Source organism: Phoca vitulina, unplaced genomic scaffold (assembly GCF_004348235.1).
Source record: "Phoca vitulina isolate PV1807 unplaced genomic scaffold, GSC_HSeal_1.0 scaffold29, whole genome shotgun sequence".
In the NCBI taxonomy this organism is placed as follows: domain Eukaryota; kingdom Metazoa; phylum Chordata; class Mammalia; order Carnivora; family Phocidae; genus Phoca; species Phoca vitulina.
The window spans coordinates 24,719,351-24,742,416 of record NW_022589732.1 but is presented as its reverse complement, the minus strand read 5'-3'; the positions used below and the strand labels follow the sequence as shown (position 1 = coordinate 24,742,416).

Below are 23,066 nucleotides of genomic sequence, written 5' to 3'. Positions count from 1 at the left end.
TCACAGAAAGCACAAGGAGGTGATTTAGAAAAAGGGCTTAGAAATGTGTTATTTAGGTTATAGGTAACGGTTGTGAAGGTGAACAGCAGATAACAAGGGGTTAAGAAGTGAATGGATGGTCAGGAAGTAAATGCAGGAAAAGTAAACTACTCTTGGCAATCTTCAGAGATGAGATTATGGATGACTGAATTTTAATTACTTCAATTTTGCTCTACTTTACAATTTTTCTTTAATGAACATGTATTATTTTACAAGGAGACAACTTTTTTTAATGTTAATATGATTTGAAAAGGAAAAGCAGCAACATAAAAGCTTGAGGGAGTAGCATGCTCAAGGGAAGGTTTTTATAAGTTGAAAAAATCTTATGCACATTTATACTTTCAAGAACCCTAAAAAAGAGTAACTCCTACTCCATTAAGTAGGAGAGAGAAAAAAAAAAAAAAAAGAAAGAAACAAGGTGTTAACTAGTAGGAAGGACAAAAAACATTCCACTAAGATGGAAGGAAAGCAGATGATAGAAGTAACCCAGTACATTCTGGAAGGAGCTACCACTGAATGCCTCAAGCTTTTCAGTAAAGGGCGTGGAGAAGTGAGAAAGTTTTAAATGAGTTCCACGAACACTGTGCCGGGAGGGGGCGGGGGGGGGGGGAAACACCTGAAAACACGAGTGGAATACTGGTTCTATGAAGGAGTATTTTAAATTTCAATCACCCTTTTGTAAACTCAACCCCTTTCTAGCTCAGAACTGCCCGTATTTTTGCTTTAAGTTCAAATATTTAAATAATTCTGGTTCACAAACTTTTTATTTCAACTGAAAACAGTGATAAGCATTAAGTTACATTCTACTGCAATTCATAGTTGAACTCCCCTTATTAAATAAGTAAACACAATAAAGGAGCTGTTTTCAACTCAAGCAACAAAACAGTAATCATTTCAAGTATGAGTAACTGCAAAGTGCCCCTAAACGTAAAACTTTGCAGAAAGAGGCTTTGTTGTTTTCAAACTCATCTAAGTCTCACTCTGACAGTTCCTGAACAGCAGAGAAAACCCTGGGTTCAAATCCCAGCTCACTCATACAAGCTACTCAACTTCTTTGAGTCTCGGTTTCCTCGTCTAAAAAATGAACACAATAACCAGGGTTATCACAAGGATTAAATGACCTCACACAGGTGAATGTGCCAAGTTCGCACTGTGTACTCAAAAGAGTTTGGTAACCATTTGAAAGAGAAAAACTGCAGCACCCCGACCAAATTAAAACATTCGAGAGCATGAAAGAGTATACAAGTCACAAAACGCCAGACCCTTAACACATAGCACATTATTTTTCTTTCCTGACGCAAGCTATTTTTTTTTTCCTGCCAAATCTTTCCACTAGGAGTCTGGAAAGAGGGGGGGGGAAAAGGGTTACATCCAATCCGGCAGAAAGTTTTCAGAAACTAAAGTGCAGAATCACAACAGACATGGCAGCGGAGGCCGCGCAGGACAACAGGTGAACCTCCGAGAAACCTGGCACCTTCCCGCGGGCAAGTTTTGAGGGAGGGCTCGGAGCTCCCCCGGCTCTACCACCCCACGAAACAGACTTTTTTTTTTCCCCCTCCTTCGCAGCAGCGGAGAGAGACAAATCGCGAATATCAGCCTCGCAGCTCCTGGGAAGAGAGGTGAGCGCCTTTCCCATTTAAGGATTCAAGGAGCGTCCTTGGAGGCGGCTTTCGCCCACACTGCCTCCCCAAACTCGGCCTGAAACCCGGGGGTGGGGAACAAAAGAGGGGTCGAGCGGCGGAGCCTCCGCGGGGGGCTGCAAGGAGCCGACGTCGGGCGTCAGGGGGGCCGGGGTCTCCGGCGGGGCCCGGCCCGGGGTGGGGGCGCCGGGAGGTGGGGCCCAGCGGGCCGCGGCCTGACACAGCAGGGACGGCGGGGACCCCGCGAGGCGGCCGAGCCGGGCCGACCCCCTCTCGGGCCTCCTGTGCGCGCCCGGCTGCCCCCGAAACTTCGCCCCGCGCCCGCGCCGGCCTCCCCGCCGCCGCCGCCGGCCTCTCCCGGCGCGCACACGCACTCACGGACGAGCCAACTCACCCGGACCCCGGGGAACTCATCGTCCAGCCCTCGGCGCGGAGCGGGGTGGGCGCGGCGAGCCGCCGGGGCGCGGCGGGGGCCCGGCTCGGCCTCCGCCCTCGGCGTGCAGCGGCCCCGGCCCGGTCGCCCCTCGCGCGGCCGTGCGATCCTCGTCTCGCGCGGACGGACGCGCCGGAGTCCGAGCCTTCCTGCCCGCTCTCCCCGCCCTCCTCCCTCCTCCTTCGTCAAGCGCCAGCAGGCCGATTCCAATCTCGGCAGCCGCCGCCGCCGACACTCGCACGGGGTGGGGGGGGAGGAGCGGCGCGGGCGCGGGGACCTGGGGGGGAGGGGCGGGCCTCCGCCGGATTCGGCGCCGCGCGCGCGCACTGGGAAGGCGCCCGCCCCGCCCCGGACACGAAAGGAGCCGAGCGCACGGCGGAAGCGCCCGAAGGGTCCGCGAGGCCCGGCGCCCCCTTGCCGGCTGCGGGCCCTAGTCCCCGGCAGCAGGGCGCCGGGCTGCCGTTGGGGGGGTTTCTCCTCTGCGCTGCCCCACCGGCCCCTCCCCACCAAGCAGCCCTACCGCCGCCGCCGTGGCGGGGCCGGCTTGTCTCCGGCAGCCGCGTCCCACAGACGCCGCGCGCGGGACGCACACGACGGAGCGCGGTGAAGGGGCGCGGACACCGCGGGCGCGGGCTGGGCCCTCGGGGAGCGGCCGGCCTCCTGGATCCCTTCGCGTGGACCCCCTCTCCGACATACTGTAATGCTCCCCGTGAGCGCCAGCACTCGCACACCACGGCAAGGACTTGCCAGGTCGTGGTAGTGGTCGTGGCGACAAAGAAAGTGTAGCCACACTCCGTCCATTATCCACCCACCGCGCCCCGGCTTCTGGGCCTGGGCTCCCTGCCAGTGTGCCGAGGCCTATGTAGGCCGGCGCAGGTGGGCGGGCTCCGCGGAGCGGCGGGGGGACGAGGCATCTCCGCGTCGGCCCCGCAGCTCCGAGGCCCGGCCGCCCGGAGCCCTGTGACCTGCGAGCCCGTGAACTCCTCAGGCAGGAGAGGAGCGCCGGCGTTAACCCGGGCCAGCTGAAGTCAGCGCACTATAAATATTGCTCCCGCCTCGACCTTGGCTCACTTTTAGGACCTCGCGTGCCCTCCGGAGTCTCCTTCCCGCTCTTTGGAAAATGCAAATAATTGTCACTACTTCTTTTCTAACATTGCCCCCTCATTCTTTGAGGAAAATACTGTTAAACGTTTTCAGTGTCCTGTATGCGAAGAAAGAATATAGGTCCCCTTTTAACAACCAAATGTGACCTTAATCTCTTTGGTAAGTGTTGCAACAGTATGTATCGTGTTAAGTCTACAAAAGATAACTCTTTTTAAGGTCCTTTTATAAAATCACTTTTTCAGCTAAGTAAAAAGAAAGAGGGAAGAAAAAGAATGTGCCGGGCGCTGGTATTTGTTTTTATACGCATTCTCCCTGAAGAGATGTTTAGATTCCAGAGTATTCCCTTTTAATCTTGTTTAAATGTCTAAATTCTTTTACATTCTTGTTTAAAGACTTTTTTTTTTCTTTTCTCCTCCTTTTACAAACGACGTTTGCCCTTGATGCCTCAGATACCTTCTGTAATTCCAAGTTTTTTTCCAATTCTGGCAATTCTCTAATTTTTTTTAATGAACTCTTGAGCTGTCTCAGGTTTTGAGAGTCAGGGGTTGTAGTATCTTGCTGTGCAGGGAGAATGTATGATAATAGGAGTTTTCTTGCATCAACCACGAATTTCCTTGCATCAACTAAAACTTGACACTTTTTCAAGTTTTCTACATTCCTGCTTTATTTTTAGGGGAAAGGGTGGGCCTTTTGCTTAAGGAGATTCAGACTCATTGGCCAGAGAACTCACTGATGTATGCTGAGCAATGTGTCATGGCAGATAAAATCATGACAAGTGTGTTAATATACCCTCTGAAGCCTACTTCGATTTTTAGGCATATGAATCAGTCCATAATAGACAAGAGTCTCAGGTTAAAACTTTAGTACGTCAAATTTCTGAAACTTGCAAATCGGTGTTGCCTGGGTTTTAATATGCCACTGTAGAAATAACAAAATAGAGGCATCACATTTTAAGTCATGATATCTTTGCATCTCTGTGAAAGGATCTTCTTTTCAAGTCTTTGGGACTTGACTTGACATCCTTTTGTTCTGTTTAGATAAGCCCACCTAGTGACCAAACCTTCCCACTTTCACAGCAGGCACCCTACCTACCTACAACTGAGTAGGTCATGGTGTTCTCTCTGGTTCCTGGCATGTGTATGCATGCCAGCCTGTTTCTCCAGTTTGCCCACTAAATGAACAGAGCAGCCAGGAAGCCCAGGGAGACATCTGGACACGTATTGTCTGGCCCCCAAACTCAGGCAACACCTCAAGGTCCAAATTTAACATTCTGTAATGTGATGGCTTTCCTTTAAGTAGGTTAATAGAATGGCTGGACGTGGCCTTTTTTCTCTGCACAGTTTGAGGTGTAGGCCCCAAGGGTGGTAGTTGTGTACTCAAACCCCATAGCCTTAGTTTGGAATGTAAAATTACCCTTCTACAGTTCTCAGATCCTCAGACACCTTCCCTGATCACCTGTCTTAAATTAGCACCCACGGCCAATTTTGTTTTCTTTATATCACTTTTTACTAATTGAAATTACCTTGTTTGTTTAGTTACTGGTTTATGGTCTGAGTTTCTCTATTACCCGCCCCCCCTCCCCCCACCCAGAATGTAAACTCCATGAGAGCAAAGACCTTGTCCCTCTTGTTCTCAGCTGTTTCCTCAGAGCCTAGCTCCTGGCACAGAACAAGTGCTCGTATCTGTTAAACACATGAGATAAGGGTAGAATTTCCTCTAAGCCTTTCTGAACCTTGTCATCAAGACTTAGCTTTTGAGGGTGGCATGGACTATGTTGAAAAGGATAAGGGCGGGTCAGGGCAACTGGCATATACCATTTTCAGGGAAGGCAGTAGTTCTTGATTGATCTGAGTTAATCCATCCAAAGTCATTTTCCTGTTGTAAAGATTTTGTGAGGCAAAGGCAGCACTAAGGCTGCAGATATGGAGTAAGTTAGAGCCCAGTAAGGAGGGACTAGTGCAGGAATGCCCTTGCAGGGTGATACTTCCGGTTAGTCTAAAACCCAGTGTCAAATGGACAAAAGCATTGTAAAGCATAGAGGAAACAGCTACACTTTTCAGCATGGACACTAATATATTATTCTACTGGTTAATAATAACCTGTTGGAGCACCTGGGTGGCTCAGTTGGTTAAGCGACTGCCTTCGGCTCAGATCATGATCCTGGAGTCCTGGGATCGAGTTCCGCATCGGGCTCCCTACTGAGCAGGGAGTCTGCTTCTCCCTCTGACCCTCCCCCCTCTCATGCTCTCTCTATCTCATTCTCTCTCTCAAATAAATAAATAAAATCTTTAAAAAATAATAATAATAACCTGTTATGGTTTAGAAGGAACAAGCCAAAACAGAAATTGTGTTTAAGAAAAAGATAGGTTATCTAAAATCAGTGCACAAAATAAAGTTCAAAAATCTAAATTTGTCCTTTTCTTTGTAATGGATTTCTTTTCTTTTTACCTTTCCTTCTATTTTTACTTCTCAATTACTTGCTCCTTTTCCCAATTCCATGTCTCTTTGCTTCAAAGCACTTGTTTACTGTGATTCAAAGATAGTTTACTGAAGCTCTTGCTGCGAAGTAGCCCCCACGTGGTCCTCCCTAGCCCATGGTCACTACAGTCCTCTCCCTGCTATCAGTACACCCCTTACAACAAAACCTAATCCTTTCCTGGCCTTGTGGCAGGAAGAGTCTCAGAGCTCCAGTCCCAAGCCGGGACCCAGCCTTCTGCAGCCTTTGCTACTTACATGGGGAGCCCCAACCTTGGCCCCTTTCTTCGAACTGACTCACAGTCCTTTTCTTGTGCTTGAAGCCCTGGCCTGTTAACCTGTGTGGAACCTGATTTTTCTCTGCCTGTTCTCTGGACTCTGCTCTCTAGAGTCGGCCCCAGCCCTGCAATACACGCTGCTGTGCACTGTTAGCCTTGGTGGCAACGCTTACTGACCTCTGCCTCTTTGTTCCTAGGTTCTCTGCCCATGTTCTATCCAACTGTCAGGCCTCCTTGCCCCATTACCTCAAGTTGGACATCCTGATACCTGCTGCTCTCCTGGACTACCACCTGTTGTTTGCTCACGGCTCTCTGGCTATCAGGTACTGCCTAGAGGGCTGGAATTCCTCCCACCAAACACCTGGAGCTGGGGCCTCCCCATCCCAGCCCCCAGCAAATCTTTTCCTTCTCCATCCTTAGCAGTCCCCCACCCTGCCTTTCCCTTTCCTGAGAGCAGTGGGTTTATGACTTAGTATACTTTATTCGTTAACCAGAAAAAAACAAAAAACAACTAAATATTTTTATGTATACGCGTGTGTGTATTTGCTTTTATCAGGTTAATGAATAATCAAAGTATAACAGATGTGTGTGTGTATCTATGTACATGTAAAAACCCATATCTGATTCTACTTACTACTCTTCAACATCGATTCTACTCAAGGATTCCTTTGAGACTAGTAGCCCAGAAATCCCCGCATCTGGAGCTGAGTATGATTACCTTGTGAATGACTAGTGAAGGAAGACAAGGTGTCGTGATAAAATTCAGACTGAGATAACTGGGGAGGTACAATCCTGGATCAGGAATGCTGAGTCTTACTGTACCTGCTGTATGTGGTAATCCAGATGTATTCCCAGGTGTGGTGTGGTGCCACCAATGTGACCAGGCATACTAGTTCACCCACCACACATGTTGGTGCCCATCCTTGCACTGGACACACAGTTCTAGAGGATAGAAACTACCTTATTTTCACTCCACTGTATCCCTAGGATCTAGCATACTGCCTGGCACGCCAGTAGGTGATCAGTAAATACCTACTGAATGAATGAATGAGTGAATGAACGAACGAAGTAGGCATTTTTTTGGACTCCTGTCCTCTAAAAGCTTAAAATCTAGTAAAAAATAAGACATGCAGATAATTCCTTCATTTGATATTTGCTTCTGAGTCAGGGTTTATTGCCCTTAAGATAGTTGATATTTCATGTTGTTCTCTATTGATAGTTTGCCCTCACTCATTTATTTTATTTTTATCAACAAAGGCAGGGTTGTATCATCGACTTTAAATTCTAATAACTGTTTTTCAATAAATAAAACTTGAGTTCTAGAGTTCTATATGCTCTTTAAAACAACTTCCTCACTTCTTTCATGGGGAATCATAATCCTAAAGGTATTCAACCAAAAACTAACACCTGTCAGTGTTTCTATAAAAATGTAGATTATTTTACATTTAGTGTCTTCCTCACTGTCTACCTGAATCATACTAGCTATCCTCCTAATTGGTCATTCCCTCTGTAACTGATCTTGCTCAGTTTTTCCAGATTTCTCTTTTTTAATTTTTTTTAAAGATTTTGTTTATTTGAGAGAGAGAGTGTATGTGAGCATGAGCAGGAAGGGAGGAACAGAGGGAGAGGGAGAAGCAGACTCCCCACTAAGCAGGGAACCCGACACGGGGCTTGATCCCAGGACCCCAAGACCATGACGCTTACCAACTGAGCCACCCAGGCACCCCCACACACACACAGATTTCTCTTAATGAAACACTACCGTGATCAAAATCTGGGAGCCACTGATGTATGGTAACATTCTGTTAGACTGGTCTCTCTGATTCCTGCAAAATAGGTCACATTCATTCTTTTGATGCCATTCTCCCGCCTGCAATGCCCAAGTACCACCTCTTACAGGAAGTCCTCTTTGACTGCTCCATTCTAAACTCCTTAGGCTTTTCTCTCTATATCATTGACTTTTTTGCATAGTTTAACTGTTCCTATAGCTTTCTCCTAAATAAGATTTCCTACCTTTATTCACTTACATGTGAATAGGGGCTTCCCAGCCCCCCAGCCTGGGGAAGGACAGTTAAGGAGTATCAGAATACACAAGGTCTCAAAATCGCAGCCCCAGGCTGGGGCCTACCATTGTAATTATCAGAATCCTTGCCTCTGCTAACCATTTGTTTTCAGGGTCCAGCCAGAGTTGGGGATGGTCACAAACTCCTCAATGCATCCACTGTGCTGCTGTCCCTCAAGGTCAAACAGGGCATTCCTCCCTCCTGTCTGCGCTCCCTGCCCTGGTTCTTACCACAGTTGCTGTAGTCACTGCACTGAGCACCAGGGTGGTTACATCGCAGGACTCCAAGGACACCATCTGAGTCCTGCTCTGTGTGAAAGGTGCTCCCTGGAGCTGTGCAGCACGGTACCTCCACCTGGCCCTACTGAACACCAGAAAAGTACCATTCCGACTGCAGGCAGGGAGCCTTATCCCTGGCTTGCTTCAAGAATCCACTTTTTAGGGCCCCTGGGTGGCTCAGTCATTAGGCGTCTGTCTGCCTTCAGCTCAGGTCATGATCCCAGTGTCCTGGGGTTGAGCCCCGCATCAGGACCCCTGCTTGTGTTCCCTCTCTCGCTGTTTCTCTCTGTGAAAGAAAGAAAGAAAGAGGAAAGGAAAGGAAAGAATCTGCTTTTTTATTGTTTAACATTATATACCTTATATAATGTTAATATATAATATATATGTATCATATATGTGTAACATTTTATTGTATAACATTATGTACCTTATACCTTTCAGGGCATTTGAGGAAAATGAAAGTGGCAGGATGCATATTTGTCAGAATTAAGTCAATTAGAATCCCATGTAAGATGTGTAATTAATCAAAATTTTTATTTATTTGATCAAGGTAGATGTTCTTCTGAATAACAAAAGTCCTTTCATTGTCATACTTACAATAATACACCATTTTAATCATATTTTAACCACACACACACCATATTTCATCAAAACTAAGATGCTATTGATTAAAAGAAGCGTCATTATTTCATGTATAACTAGGAAAGAAAAACATTGCCAATTAAACTGACCCATTATCCATTGTAAGATATGTGAATTCCAAAGATGATAAAATGTCCAAAAATGTGCATTTAAGAATTGATGAAATACAATGTGTTTTAATGCATCTAAAAGGCAAAACAACACCATCCAGGCCAATAGTTTGAAATGTTGAGTATCTATGTTTTTGACATATAGTCTTACTTGTTTGTTATGCACAATCCTCGAATAGCCACACTATGAATGTTAACCACAAAGGCAGAAACAGTACAGTTCAACTGCATATAAACATGTAAAACAAACAAAAGTGAATAACTTAGGATTCAGTCACAAAGTTTAGAAGAAACACTAGCATCAGGTCACATGCACGGATTATATTACAAGTAAAAAATTAACTTTTTGACAGCTGCTTATACTGAAAACGTGCAATGACCAGAAGAATTGCAACGTGGTTATTACCCAGGTTTTTGTCTTTGGAAAAGTCAAACTAAGCAATCAGAAAAACCTCAGCAGTGCAGTAGAATGACTTTACATCTATCCCGGAAGCTGAACAATAGTGCTTGTTGCTTATGGGGCCATCAGGAAAAGCCAGCTGTGGATTTCTTTCTAGTACAATTAATTGCTTCCGCTGTATATAAAATTGAAAGAATTGGGTGCTTTAGTGCGGAAAAAGGATATCCTGCTACACTGCTCCTATTTCCTCACAAAGGCTATTAGCGAGCCCTTTGCCATTAATTCACATGCATTGGATTATCCTGTGATGAAAGACCAAAAGGCTTTTCATTTTTATAGTCTCTTATCTCCTATTTATTTGGCACCTCTCTGGAGATACCTGCTCTTCTCCCAAGACTGGTTAATTGCTAGGATGTCAGAAGGTAGCTAATGACTGACTTCCTTTTCAGAGACTAATTGTGAGCCCGTCTCCATATTTTTTCTTGGAGTGGCCTTTCTCATTGCTGAGAAGTATTCTGAGCTACGTCATTGTTTGAAATGACAGATGCAGCATTCTAGTGCCAAGTTTCCATCCCTGCCCATCATACACTTTGAGACCAGCAAGTAACCCCTTTATAAATCATCTGTGTAGACCTGTACCATCCAATACAGTAGTCACTTGCTATGTGTGACTATGTAAATTTTAATTTAGTTAAAAGTAAATAAAATTCATGGGGCGTCTGAGTGGCTCAGTTGTTAAGTGTCTGCCTTCGGCTCGTGTCATGATCCCAGGGTCCTGGGATCGAGCCCCACGTCAGGCTCCTTGCTCAGCAGGAAGCTTGCTTCTCCCTCTCCCACTCCCCCTGCTTGTGTTCCCTCTCTCGCTATATCTCTCTCTGTCAAATAAATAAATAAAAATATTTTTAAAAAATTTAAAATCTAAAAAAAAATTAAAAATAAATAAAATTCAGTTTCTCAATCTAGGCCCACTAGTGCTCAATAGCCACATGAGGTTAGTGGTGACCATCTTGGAAGACTGTGGATATAGAACATTTCCATCTTCACAGAAAGTTCTGTTGGACAGTGTTGGTATAGACCGTGACCTGCTCAGCTCAGGCCTCGTAAACAGTATCTGAGCCCATCTCCCGAACTGATTCTTTCCCTGCTTCTGTTCTCAGCAGTCAAAATGAATGGTAGAAATATTACTTTCAGGAATCATTTCTATAGTTTGTTACTAGGGAAGTTTTTGTGAACGTGTAAAGCACCAGAAATACAGGATTGCTGTTCAATAGGTATGAAATTACAGTTATGTAAGAGGTGTTCTTACCACAATACAATAAATAATCAAAAAAAGTTTTTAAGTAGTAGAAAATAAAAATTAGGCCAAAATACTAATAGTGGTTGTCTCCAGGTAGTAGGACTATGATTACTTTTTTCTTCTTCCTATTTATATATGCTTTTTGGATTTTATTAAATACATATTGCTTTCTTAGTTAAAAAATAACATTTAAGATACTTAAACCCATTCATTTCTTTTATCACCAATTTCAAACTAAGGTGGTTTTATCCAGTCCATGTGTCTAAGAGGGAAAATAGTCATTCTGAGCAACTGTTTCTTTAAAAATGACTCTCAGCCAGCAGCTTTTAGTTGGGAGATAGATCTGTCTTCCCTTCGATCCTAGCCTGAAAAGCGTCAGAGAACCTGTGTATGGAGTGCCCTAGAGCACTGCTAAACAGAATCACAGAACACCCCTCTGGAAGAGATGGCTCACGATCACTAGCAATCCCCTCCCTGATTTGTTGAGCACTTTGCATTTCTAGACCGTGAGGGTGCAGAGTCTTGGGATCAACACCTCACAGGTTAAGGAGGCTCGTGGAGCTGAAGAGGGCTCTGGTTTTACCACTGAGAAGAGAACCATAAAAAGAAGTCCTCGTTTCCTAAAAGTTCAGGCATGATCATACAGGTTTAATTGGGAACAGCAAGCTGTTTACAGCAAATTATAAACTGTATAAAGCAGACCTCAGTGGACACGCCCAAAGGATGTCCCATGAACCCTTACTTCTCCAAGTCCAGATTCAGCAGATCTGGCTTGGTGAGGTAGAGTGCTGCAATGCCAGCCAGAGGAGTAGCCCAGAAATCCCTTTCCAGGACTTTCCATGACCAAAGGAGATGGCCAAATCGCTCATGGAAAACGTCTGTTTTTCTTTCCTTTTGTCCTTAAAACTTGAAGCCAATCCACTATTTTCTTGACTGCTACTACTCACCCACCCACTAGAGAGACACTTCAGAACAGGTTAAGCAATGCGATAGGTGGGAAGAACATCAACTTTGGAGTCAGAATTCTGGCTGAACTTCCTAATTTTTGACCTTGTGCGGACTTTGTCAACCTCTCTAAATCCCAGTCTCTTCACCTATAAAATGGGGATAAATAAATAATATCGAACCTAATGAGACAGATGTGAAACATTAGCTGAGACTATATGGAAAATAGTTGGTACAGAGTCAACATTCAGTTAATTTTCGTTACCTTTCCTTTTCCTTCTAGAAAGTGATTGGTCCATCAGTGTTTATGTTGAAGGGGAAAGAAAACAAACCATAAAACTCTTAATGAGCCTTACTTCAAATACAGCCCAGTGCAGTTCGGTAATTAGTATGTAAGTTCTGGTTCAGCTTGGGCTGGGCTCCAGTTCTTCGTTCCAGCCTTAGCTCAGGAATTTCCTTCTCTAGAAAGACTTCGCTGCCCACTCCCAGGCTGAGTTAGTGTCCCTCCTGATTAGTCCCGTGGCACCTCGAGCTTATTTCTGTCCTATCATTTACCTTGCATTCTGCTTCTCAAACCAGAGGACCTAGCATTGGGCACGGAGTATGTGTTGTTACATAGCATTTTCTCCAGGGCGGCGGTTTTGCCTAATAATAAATGACTTAAAGCACAGGGCATACCCTTTTTAAGCTAAAATATTAGATTATAAAAGAAATTTCACAATTGCAGAGGGTCCCTAAGGGTTGTCTTTTGTGTTGATGGTCCTTTGCTTTTAGGTCTGCTTTGCAGAAAAGCTGGAGAAACATTTATTGCCATAGGACAGTGGAATTGCTTGGGAACTTGTCAGTTTCTTCCACCAGACTGTGAGCTCTGTGAGGGCAGGGACTGTTCCTCATTCACCTCTGAAATCACAATACGTAGCTACGTGGCATGAGGCCAGCCTCCAAGTAGAGACTCCATGAATGTGGACCTGAACTCAACTCTCTTCTCCCAGTACTTTGAGGAGAATATAGTATTTCCACTCAAGATAGGAATTTTGCAACTGTATAACAGACAGGACTTCACATTGAGTGCCTAATGGAAAGAAGACAATTCTAGCTGTACTTTTTGGGGAAAGGATTTTACCTATCTGATCTTTGGCTTCCCCACCTGCCAGGGTTATGAAGATTCAGTGAGAAAAGATTCATAAAGTGCCAAGCATTGTGCTTGATACCTAGGAAGTGCATGTAAGAAAAGGCTTCTTTACTTTCTTCTGAAGTCACATTCTGGTTATTAATCTACAAGCTAAGAGATGATTCTTACCATTTTAATAATTCCAAGCTACTCAGAAAGGACCTAATATCCATGGCTCAGGCTGAGCCAGTGCCTGGGGCTTCTTCTGCAACACTCTGGTCTTTCCTCCTAAACCTCCAACCTAATATTACCATACCATTCCACAGCTTACTTACTGCCTCAGTTACCTTCACATTAAACCTGGGCTTATAAAATGAGAAATATTCAAGAAGAGGGTAGAGAGATACAACCACCTGTTAGGAGGTACAGGCTGTAGAGTCTGGGCCCATTTCAAGCCTTGCCTCACCCAGTAATCTGATTTCGTCTCCCCACTTTGAGGCATGTCTTGGTCCTGGTTCCGGAGACAGCCCTGGACAAATATTGCCAATTCCTACCAGAGCATGAGCCAGGGAATCAGGGTCCCCAAATGGCTGTGTCCTTCATTCTATTGGCCTGGATCCAGGGTGTCTTTATCTGGAAACTAATGAAGCTTAAGCTTCAGGGTCCCTCACTTTCAAAGGCCCCTGTGAATGTTGAGAGTTGCTGGAATGTTCTAGATTGAGAGAAGGAAGTCAGGTTGCCTTCAGGAAATATTCCTATGTAAACTTTTTGGATAACTTGCCTAAAGAGATTTCAGAAGAAAGAGACCTAGCGATCCCATGATTCCAATCATTTGTTGTGATTCTTTCTTCTCACTTTAAATGACTGCTTGGTTTTATAATTAATTTGATGTTTGGAATTTTATTATAGTCTTTTTCTTAAAGATGGGCCCCCACAAAACCTGGATCCCAAACTGGATCAGGTTCTTATTCAATTTTTGCCTACTTTTCTTCAGAGCCTCCTTAGCCTACCGTTCACCGAAAAGTCACAAGTACGGAAGGAGACTCTGCAGGGGTCTCTGTAGTGATGACAACATTCAGCATGGAATTGCCTTCACTACTGGCCTTCTATCTTGGACCGCAGGCACACACTGGATGCCCTGCACCCATTCTGCAAATCCAAGGAGCCTCTGGCCTTCAAAGTGCTTCATTAGAAATAAAAGATAAGACCTCTGTTAATTGGCTTCTCCCCGAATCTGAAAATTATTTTGAAATAGTCTCTTTATACCTACTTTTATGCATTGAGACTTTGAGCTTGGCTTAGATAAGGGGACAGCTGATTTGCAAATGGAAATGCAGCCCTAAGAATTTACTTAGTGAAATGTTTTGTTTTTTTAGTAAGATTTGTTTGTGAGAAAAGGAACTCGACTCCCAGCTAGGCTGCATCAACGATAGCATCCTTTTGCCATTTCAGTTCTAAATCTCGCCAGTATGCTGCCTAGCTGTAGGGGGGAGAAAAATGATAATCCGATGCATACGCTGCTGTGGAAAAGTGTTCAGAGTTTTCACAGTTTGGCTAACCCATAAATGCACTCCAAATAGCCATTGTTTATAGCTGTTTCTTGCGTAAACAGGTGAGAAAGACTTACATAAACAGTCAATTATTAAGTAATGGGAAAATTCCAGAGTGTTGTGGAAGGACTGAGGACAGAATGCTGGCTCACAGGGTGGCCAAGAAGAGAAGGTAAGTCCGTGACAGGTTAAGGGGCTAGAGAAATCAACGATGCTAATGTGTGGGGTCCTGTATGCAGGTTAGTTTGGGCTCTATTGAGCGGTCATGGGAAGCCATTTATGAATGTTAAGCAGGACCATTATATGGCCAGATTTATTTTTGAAGAGATCTCACTACCTGTAGTGTGGTGTGTGGGTTAGCAGTAGATGGGGGGCCAGATGGAGACAAGGTCAGGAAACTGGGGAGATAACTAGAAGAGAGATGTTTGGAGGCAGGAACGGTCCTGAGGATGGAGAGGAGGGAATAGATCCAAGACAGATCAGGAAATAAATATGGCAGTCTGTGGTAACTCTTGTCAGAAGGAACAGTTGTGGGAGAAGACAGACACATAGGATGACTCCCAGATTTCCAGTTTCAGTGACCGGGTGGGACCTGTTACTCACTGAAAGAAACGATACAAGAGAAGCAGGTTGGGTGGTAGGTTGGTAAACTCAGTCAGCGCCAGGTCTAGAATTCCTGCGTAGAAGAGGTGCAGGGCAGCAGCACTATGGGATTGGCCTCAAAACTATGTTTACAAAAATAAGCACTCTGTCTGTTCAGATGGGGTGGCATGGGTAAGATGAGTGGCAGATGATGGGGGCTTCAGGTCCCCTCTACCATCCGTATTAGTTGAGATTCTTCTGGTTGTAAGTGACAGAAACCCAATGTAAGCAAGCTCAAGGATCAAGGGGAAATTTATTACATCAAGAAAGAGATAGGTGTGGAGCTTCAGGAATGACTAGATCCAGGAGTCTTCATGTTGACAGAACACTCCCTCCTTCTCCTTTCTAATCTTTGCTTCTCAGTGTCTGTTGGCTTCGTTCTCTCCTAGGGCAGACAGACTTTCTCTGCACAGGAGGGAACACAGGGCCTTTGGACTAACATTCTTCCCACTTGACCACCAGTGAGAGAAAAGACTCTCTTGCTCTCCAAGCTCCAGGTTTAACAAAATCTCAGGGAAAGGTTCTGATTGTTCTGGTTTGGTCCACAAACCCACTTCCTAAACCAAGCACTGTACCTAAAGGGTACCAAGAGAAAAGATAGGAAGAACCCAACTATGGCCATTCCTCCAACCTATGAAACAGGCAGACTTGGAGATGGCTGTGGGATATCCAGGTGAGACAGTAGAGCCAGATCTGGATATGTGCGCCTGAGGATCTCAGGAGAGCAGTACACGGAAGACAGAGATGTCGAATGGTTCAGAAAAGTAGTTGATGGCCTTGACAAAATTCATGGCAGAATTTATTCCACAAGCTCAGTAAATACATTAACTTGGGATCATTATTACTTAGATAACCCTTAATATGTATTTTATAGAGGTTTATTTTTTTTAAGTTTATCTATTTTTTTTTTAAGATTTTATTTATTTATTTGACAAAGAGAGACACAGCAAGAGAAGGAACACAAGCAGGGGGAGTGGGAGAGGGAGAAGCAGGCTTCCCGCAGAGCAGGGAGCCCGATGCGGGGCTCGATCCCAGGACCCTGTGATCATGATCTGAGCCAAAGGTAGACGCCCAACGACTTAGCCACCCAGGAGCCCCTATCTATTTTTTAAAATAATCTCTACACCCATTTGGGGGCTCTAACTTATGACCCCAAGATCAGGAGTCACATGCTCTTCTGACTGAGCCAGCCAGGTGCCCCTATAGAGGTTTAAGTAGGATCAAACAGTGAAGTTCATAGTTAAAACATAAATTGTTTTTAAAAGAAAGCAAATCTTAGAACAGTATGTATAGTGTGATTCCAATTAAGTAAAGCATAAAGTGTGTGTGCAATTTGTGTGGGTGTGTATACAAGCATGGGTCTGTTTCCCAGGTTTCAGAAAACAATGTGTGCCATATCTACACAGATCTGCTTCCCAGACTGTAGACAACTACATGGAACAAGGTTTGCCATATTCATCCAGAACTGCTTGATGAACAGTTTCAAATTTTTTTTTCAAGTGAAAAGTATTATAGGAAAAGTAAAAAAAAAAAAAAAAATTTTTTTTGAGAGAGAGCACACGTGAGCGGGGAGGGGGGTGGGTGGGCGGGGCAGGGGCAGAGGGAAAGGGAGACAGAAAATCTTGAGCAGGCCCCACACCCAGCGTGGAGCCCAACATGGGACTTGATCTCACGACCCTGAACCGAAATCAAGAGCCGGACACTTAACTGAGCCACCTGGGCACCCCAGGAAAAGTAAAATGTATTCTTCTATCAAAACTGGAAGTTCTTGGGTGCCTGGGTGGTTCAGTCAGTCAGGCGTCTGCCTTCAGCTCAGGTCATGATCCCAGGGTCCTGGGATCGAGGCCCACATCAGGCTCCTTGCTCAGCAGGGAGTCTGCTTCTCCCTCTACCCCTTCCCCCTGCTTGTGTGCCCTCTTGCTCTCTCTCAAATAAATAAATAAAATCTTAAAAAAAAAAAAAGTAGAAATTCTTGGAGTCAAATATTTATTTTATCTCCTTTCAACTGGCAGGCATTTGCAGGCATTACCTGACGTGTCTTACTGAGGCCTACAAGGTCCTCTGTGCTCCTCACCTCTTCTCCTACTGCCCTCTCCTTACTTGTACTTTCAAGCCTGGGCCTTCACTGTGCCAAAATCCTTCCCTTAAAGACTCCACGTGTATTTTTTCCTCCATCTGGAACACTCTATCTCAAACTTTGGTATGGTTGGTTTCTTCCCATCATTCAGACCTCAGCCCAAATGTTACCTCCTCAACAAGGTCTTCCCCGACTACCCAGCCACAAGTATCTTACTCTGGCCCCCAACACAATGTGCTCTGTTTTATTTTCCCATGGCACTCACTGTCTCAAATTATATTGATTATGTATACTTGCTTATTGCTTGTCTTGTCCCTGAGAGTGTAAGCTCTGTGAAAGCAGGAACCTTGTCTGGATCGTCATCCTCCATCCCTACACCAAAGCCTAGCCACTCACTGAATGTTTGTGGAATGAAAAGATACATTGCTGGAATATTATTCAGCACTATAAAGAAATGATGTGTCAAGTGATAAAAAGACCTAGAGGAAACTTAAATGCATATTACTAAGTGAAAGAAGCCAACAACCTACAAAGGCTACATACTGTGTGATTCCAACTCTATGACGTTCTGGAAAAGGCAAAACTATGGAGACAGTAAAAAGATCAGTGGTTGTCAGGGGCTAAAGGGGAGGGAGGGATGACTAGGTGCAGCACGGAGGGTTCTTACTGCAACTCTGTATGATGTTGGAATGTCATAATACATTTGTTCAACCCCAAAGAATGTGAATGTGTCAAACCCACCAAGAGTGAACCCTAATGTAACCTGTGGGCTCTGGGTGATAATGACACCTCAGTATGGGTTCAGCGATTGTAATGAATGTCCCGCTCTGGTGGGGGGGTTGTTGATAATGGGGGAGGCTGTATGTGAGTTGGAACAAGGAGTATCTGGGCAATCTGTGTACCTTCTGCTCAATTCTGCTGTGAACCTAAAGCTGCTCTGAAAATTAAATCTGTTACTAAAAAACAACAACATACATTGCCCAAGTTGTTGAAATGATTTAAGTGTGTGAGTGGAACATTGAGAAAAATTCTTAAGATTGTCAGGATTGTCCTGGGAAAGCTAGAATCAGGAAAGCCTAAACCCAAATTTTAGGCAGTGTTTTCGAAATTGGAGTTCCATATTCTGTGCTTTAATAAACGAAGCAAGTTTCTTTATTAAGGGACCGAGCACTCATGCAGCTCACATATGTGTGCTGTGACTCTCTAGGGTGAAGAGCATATGCAACCATTTCCTAGGATTTGATCCAGAACCTATTCTTCACGCCATGTCCTTATCATTAATGAGCCTAAATCCAGCTGAATGCCAGTGGTTAGCCTGTGGAGCAGCTTTAAATAGTCAAATATTTCTCCTCAGAACTAATCCAACACAAGTTAGTTAGTATCTTGTTTTGCTGATTCCAAACCACTAGAATCTAAGTTCCATGGCAATAACAGTTTGTGTCTGTTTCCTTTACTATTATGTTCCCAGTGTCCAGAGCAGTGCCTGGCATGTAGCAGGTGCTCAATAAAATATCTGTTGGAAGAATGAATGAATGAGCAAATGAATAAACAACTTTTCTTCTGTGAAAAGGGCAGAAATTCTGGTACAAGGTAATTATACCAAATTTTGATCCAGGTGTTTCATATTTCCGGGCTCCTTGTGTAATATTTATACTTGCTGCAGGTTTTCCCAAAGCATTTTTTTTTCTGAATGGACACATTGAAGGAGTTAAGAAAATGAAGGAAGAGTGAGGGCCTTGGGCTCTGACCCTACCCCATTGGTGATAATGGTCGCTAACATTTGTGTTGTAATTTCTAACAAAAGCTATTGCATTTAGCTCTCAAAACACCTGTGAGGCAGGTGTTATTACCTTCACTCTCAAGAGGGATGAGAGACACTCTCCCAATGTCAACCTGGTGATATTAGATCAGCCTTGATCTAAGTTCTGGTCTTAACACGTCAAAGTCCATGTTCAGTCCATGGCCCCCGGCTGCCTCCCCAGCTGACCGTGTGTCCTGGGAAGCCATTTCTCCTTTCTTGGTTCCCACATCTGGAAAATGCCCAGGGGATTTCTTAGATTCCTTCCAACTTTACGTTCTATGACTCTATGAGACTCTTTTTTTTTTTTCTTTTTCTCCATCTAAAGTGCTATAGCTTTAAAAATGCTAAAATAGTATCTTATTCCTTCTTGCAATTGCACAGCTCTTTCAAAAATCTGATTGAGGTGCTAAAAAAATCAAATAAATTATGAATATGTTCTCTTTCTTTTTAAGTAATGCCAGGAAACAGAATACCTTAACAAAGAGTGAACTGAAGGGCACCTGGGTGGCTCAGATGGTTGGGCGTCTGCCTTCGGCTCAGGTCATGATCCCAGGGTCCTGGGATTGAGTCCCGCATCGGGGTTCTTGCTCAGCGGGGAGCCTGCTTCTCCCTCTGCCTGCCACTCCCCCTGCTTGTGCTCGTCCTCTCTTTTTCTGGCAAATAAATAAATAAAATCTTCAAAAAACAAAACAAAAACAAAAACAAAAAAAGAGTGAATTGGGTTTGTTAAGCATAGTGTCCTCAGAAACGTCTTCCTTATTAAAAAAGAAGAAAAAATGCCATGAAAGGGTTTTTCTCTGAGCTTATTTCAAAACAAAAGACATGGAAGAAAATTTTCTAGAAATGAAGCCATTTAGAACAGAATAAAAATAAATAAATCTGAAATACTTAATCACCTAGTAGCAAAATAAATAAACCTTTCCAAAAAGAAAAGGCAAAGCCTGGTCTTCACTTTATTATTTACCTGGTAAATTCCCTTTGTATGCAAAAATTTGTATTATTCACATATCTTTGTCTGTTTAAACAAGGCAATTAAACTGCTGTTGGGTCACACAGCCAACAGAGCGAGTGAGTTATATGTTTCTTCTCTGTAGGACATTTCGTTTTGCCTCAAACTTTTTTTTTTTGCAGCCATATAGAAATAATTTACTTTTGGTGTCATGTGAAAAAAAACTTTACACAGAAAAATCAGTATTTGCACATCCTTTTTTAGGTTTTATTGTGCTAAAAAGTAGAATCCACACAGGCCAAAGAAAACCCCAAAACAAACAAACATGCAAAATATTTTTGTGCACACCTCTACCGCACTACTTTCCACTTTTGAAATCTTAAAATTAAAAAAAAAAAAAAAATCCCAAAGCAAGAGTACCCGGGTTGAAAAGCTAACATTATAAAAGCTAGATTCCTAACACAAACACTGCAGACACAAATCACTCCGTTGCAAAAAGTTAATGTTTGTAAGTGTTAAATGAGGAGACGTGAACGGCAGATCCGAAGCGTCCTCCCCACTAGGAACTATTAGAAATTGTTTGGTGTCCTAGGACATCCCTGATGGTGAGATAGATACAACCTTAACCCCAAAGCTATGCCAAACTTGCAAACACCGAGGGAACCCCATATTCAAAACTACCTTCTTCTCCTGCTCCCTTTAAAATGGTTTTTTGTTTGTTTTGGGTTTCGGTAAATAAAAGAGTCCCTCAGAATCGACACTCGTTCTCTCTGAGATGTAGAAAAACTGATTCAGTAAATGACCATGATGAAGTCCTTCTTTGAGATGCTTCACTTTTCTTTTTAATGATCATGTACTTTTCTAATGGTCGCACGGGCATGCGTGCGTCCATGTGTGTGTAAACCCTTTTAAAAGATATTTTTGGAAACTTAACTCTTGGGAACTGCTTTTCCTTTCTTCGAGACCAGTCCCTGAAAATGTGTTTTTGTTTTCATCTTTTGCTTTAAGAGAAAACCTGCCTAGAGCTTTTCTGTACAACTAGCAACCTCTCCTATCCCTGTATATTTGAACTTTCCAAAAATAACAGAATGCTCCAAGGTACTTGTTTGCAACTCCTGAAAAATCTCCAGTCACTCCCAGCAGATTCTACTGCCTGGTACTTTAGATTCACTTTCTTACTGCACCACAGGTAAAGAAGGGCCCCGTGGTAGGAGCACAATTATGTCCCTCCTGGTGCTCCCTCAGGAACATGGCTTCACCCTTGGAAAAAAAGCACGGGCCTCCTGCTAGGGGCGCATCCTGCTGCTGCTTTCTCCCTCAAGGAGAAGGGACACACTCAGAAAGGCAGTCCCCTGGAAGCCTCAGTTCTCAGAAGAAAATGTTCTAATGCATTCTCATAAAACATGCAAAGAGAAAAATCCAAAACAGGAGTGAGGAGAGAGTAGCAGTGAGTTGGAAGAGTGCCTAACTATTGTGTTCAAGTGAGAAACACCCCCTCAGACTGCCTGCTTCCATGCCTTGTTCAATGAGCATAATAACAGTGCTTCCTGAAGGGAAAGAGAATGTACCATTTCCAGCCTCAGAAACTAAGCTGCGCTCTTCGTCACCAAACAGCTTTAAAATGCTTACTTAACCCAAACTATCACTAATGTTTTAAAGAAGTTTGAAGACCCAAGTCTATTTCAATAAATACTTAAATAAGCTCTAGATCAACTTGGCTCATACATTTTCAAACTATGGGCCCAAATGGCAAATGAGTACATTATCAGTCCCTCTTCTTCTCCCAACGGTCGACATCCCTGCACGTACTCAGTGTGCGGCACTGAAAGGAACACTTGAGAAGGATGGTGCAGGTCTGAGGTGGGAGGTGCGGCCAACACTGGCATTTTTACTGAGGCTGGCAGAAGGTAAGGCTCCTCTCTCCATGCAGAGTTTGGGCATGTTCTCGGCCTATTCTGCCATTCTGTTTCAGACACCGTCTCTCTCTTCTTGTCCACAGGTCATTATGCCTGTTGGGGGAAGGGGCACTGAGGAAGACTTCATAAGTGAGCAGTCACAGGACTGGGAGAGAAATACATGCACAAGACCGGGACATTCATGCTCACGAACTTCATAAGGAAAACAAAGGCTAGACGCAACCCAGAGTCACTTTAAAATCTCCTCTCACACACAGCAAAGCAAAACTGGAAAAACCCAATTCCACTTTCCCATCACAATTCAAAAAGGAGCTAAACCTTCTGGGGACATAGAATGTCTTAGACGTGAGCCAGAGATGTCTGCAGCATGAGCCAGAGCCCTTCCTAAAGCCCTGTCAACTGCCCCACAGCTCCTAGAAGACACCTCCTAGACGCCTGGACTCCCTCAGAATGCTCAACTCTGTTCAAGTCTGAAGTCTGATGCCCAGAGGTAGCTCCGAGACACTAGTAATGGAATAACACTTCCTTTTTTGGTGAGGAAAGCCCAATCGGTCTCAGCTAACAAGCCCTCAGCTATGGCTCTAAAAATACCCCACAGCGAGTACTGTTTAGCACTTCGTTCTGTTTGCCAGAGGAGCTCTAGAGAACTCCAACGCACGCTCCAGATTCTCCATGACCGCTCTGAGCTCTGTCCCTGCTCTGGTGACCTCAGGGAAGGGTATCGCTTCGAGAAAATGACTTTTTTGTTTTCCACTCTGGAGTTCTTGGAATTCTGTCCTGAACATCTGAATTACCACTCCAGCCTTGGATTAATTACTAGCTTGGTTGAGGAATCTTCATTTGGCTTCTAGTCTGAACTATGCAAATACACGATCTGTGTGCAGAAGGAAGGACTAAAATTATACTTCAAAAGGGCTCAGTAGCTTCCTGTCTTCCCCCTTTCCCCCAAAAAGAAACGTCAGCCTCCTTGAATCCTTTATTGTCAGCGGCAGGAGCAGCTCCCGGCCTGTCCGCATCAGACGCTCTGGGCTCCCTACACGTTGATGGCGTGTGCGTGCTTCTTGCACAGGGGTTTGTCCTTCTTGGAGTAGAATGGCTGCCCCTCCAGATTCACATGGCAGACCTGGGACAGAGGACAGACAGGTGTGAGGCGGGCCTAGCTCTCCCCGCTACAAATTCCTAATGACGTAAGCAGAGTAGACAATCGAACTACATAACATTTAAGACTTCCAAAGAGGAACACAGAACTAAACTCAAATTAATGAAATGGAATACAAAAAAATATACAAGATGAAGATGATCGATGGATGCTGTCC

At 44.3% G+C, this 23,066-nt stretch overlaps 2 protein-coding genes, 1 long non-coding RNA gene and 1 pseudogene across 3 annotated transcripts in view; 2 read left to right on the top strand and 2 right to left on the bottom strand.

Moving 5' to 3' along the window:
* Window positions 1-2,159, bottom strand: part of BMPR1A (bone morphogenetic protein receptor type 1A) — a 139,390-nt gene extending 137,231 nt beyond the window's left edge. Inside the window, exon 1 of the mRNA XM_032423975.1 lies at window positions 2,074-2,159. The gene's annotated coding sequence lies outside the window, so the exon portion shown is untranslated. The remainder of the gene's footprint in view (window positions 1-2,073) is intronic.
* On the top strand, window positions 715-22,770 carry LOC116644385. The gene is made up of 3 exons (XR_004301730.1): window positions 715-1,658; window positions 6,167-6,292; window positions 21,834-22,770. It is a non-coding gene; the product is annotated as an uncharacterized LOC116644385 (long non-coding RNA).
* Window positions 10,636-10,727, top strand: LOC116644411 (annotated as a pseudogene).
* Window positions 22,757-23,066, bottom strand: part of LDB3 (LIM domain binding 3) — a 60,787-nt gene continuing 60,477 nt past the window's right edge. The window contains exon 15 of the mRNA XM_032423972.1: window positions 22,757-22,873. Within this exon, the coding sequence (XP_032279863.1) occupies window positions 22,784-22,873 (90 nt within the window). The 3' untranslated portion in view covers window positions 22,757-22,783. The remainder of the gene's footprint in view (window positions 22,874-23,066) is intronic.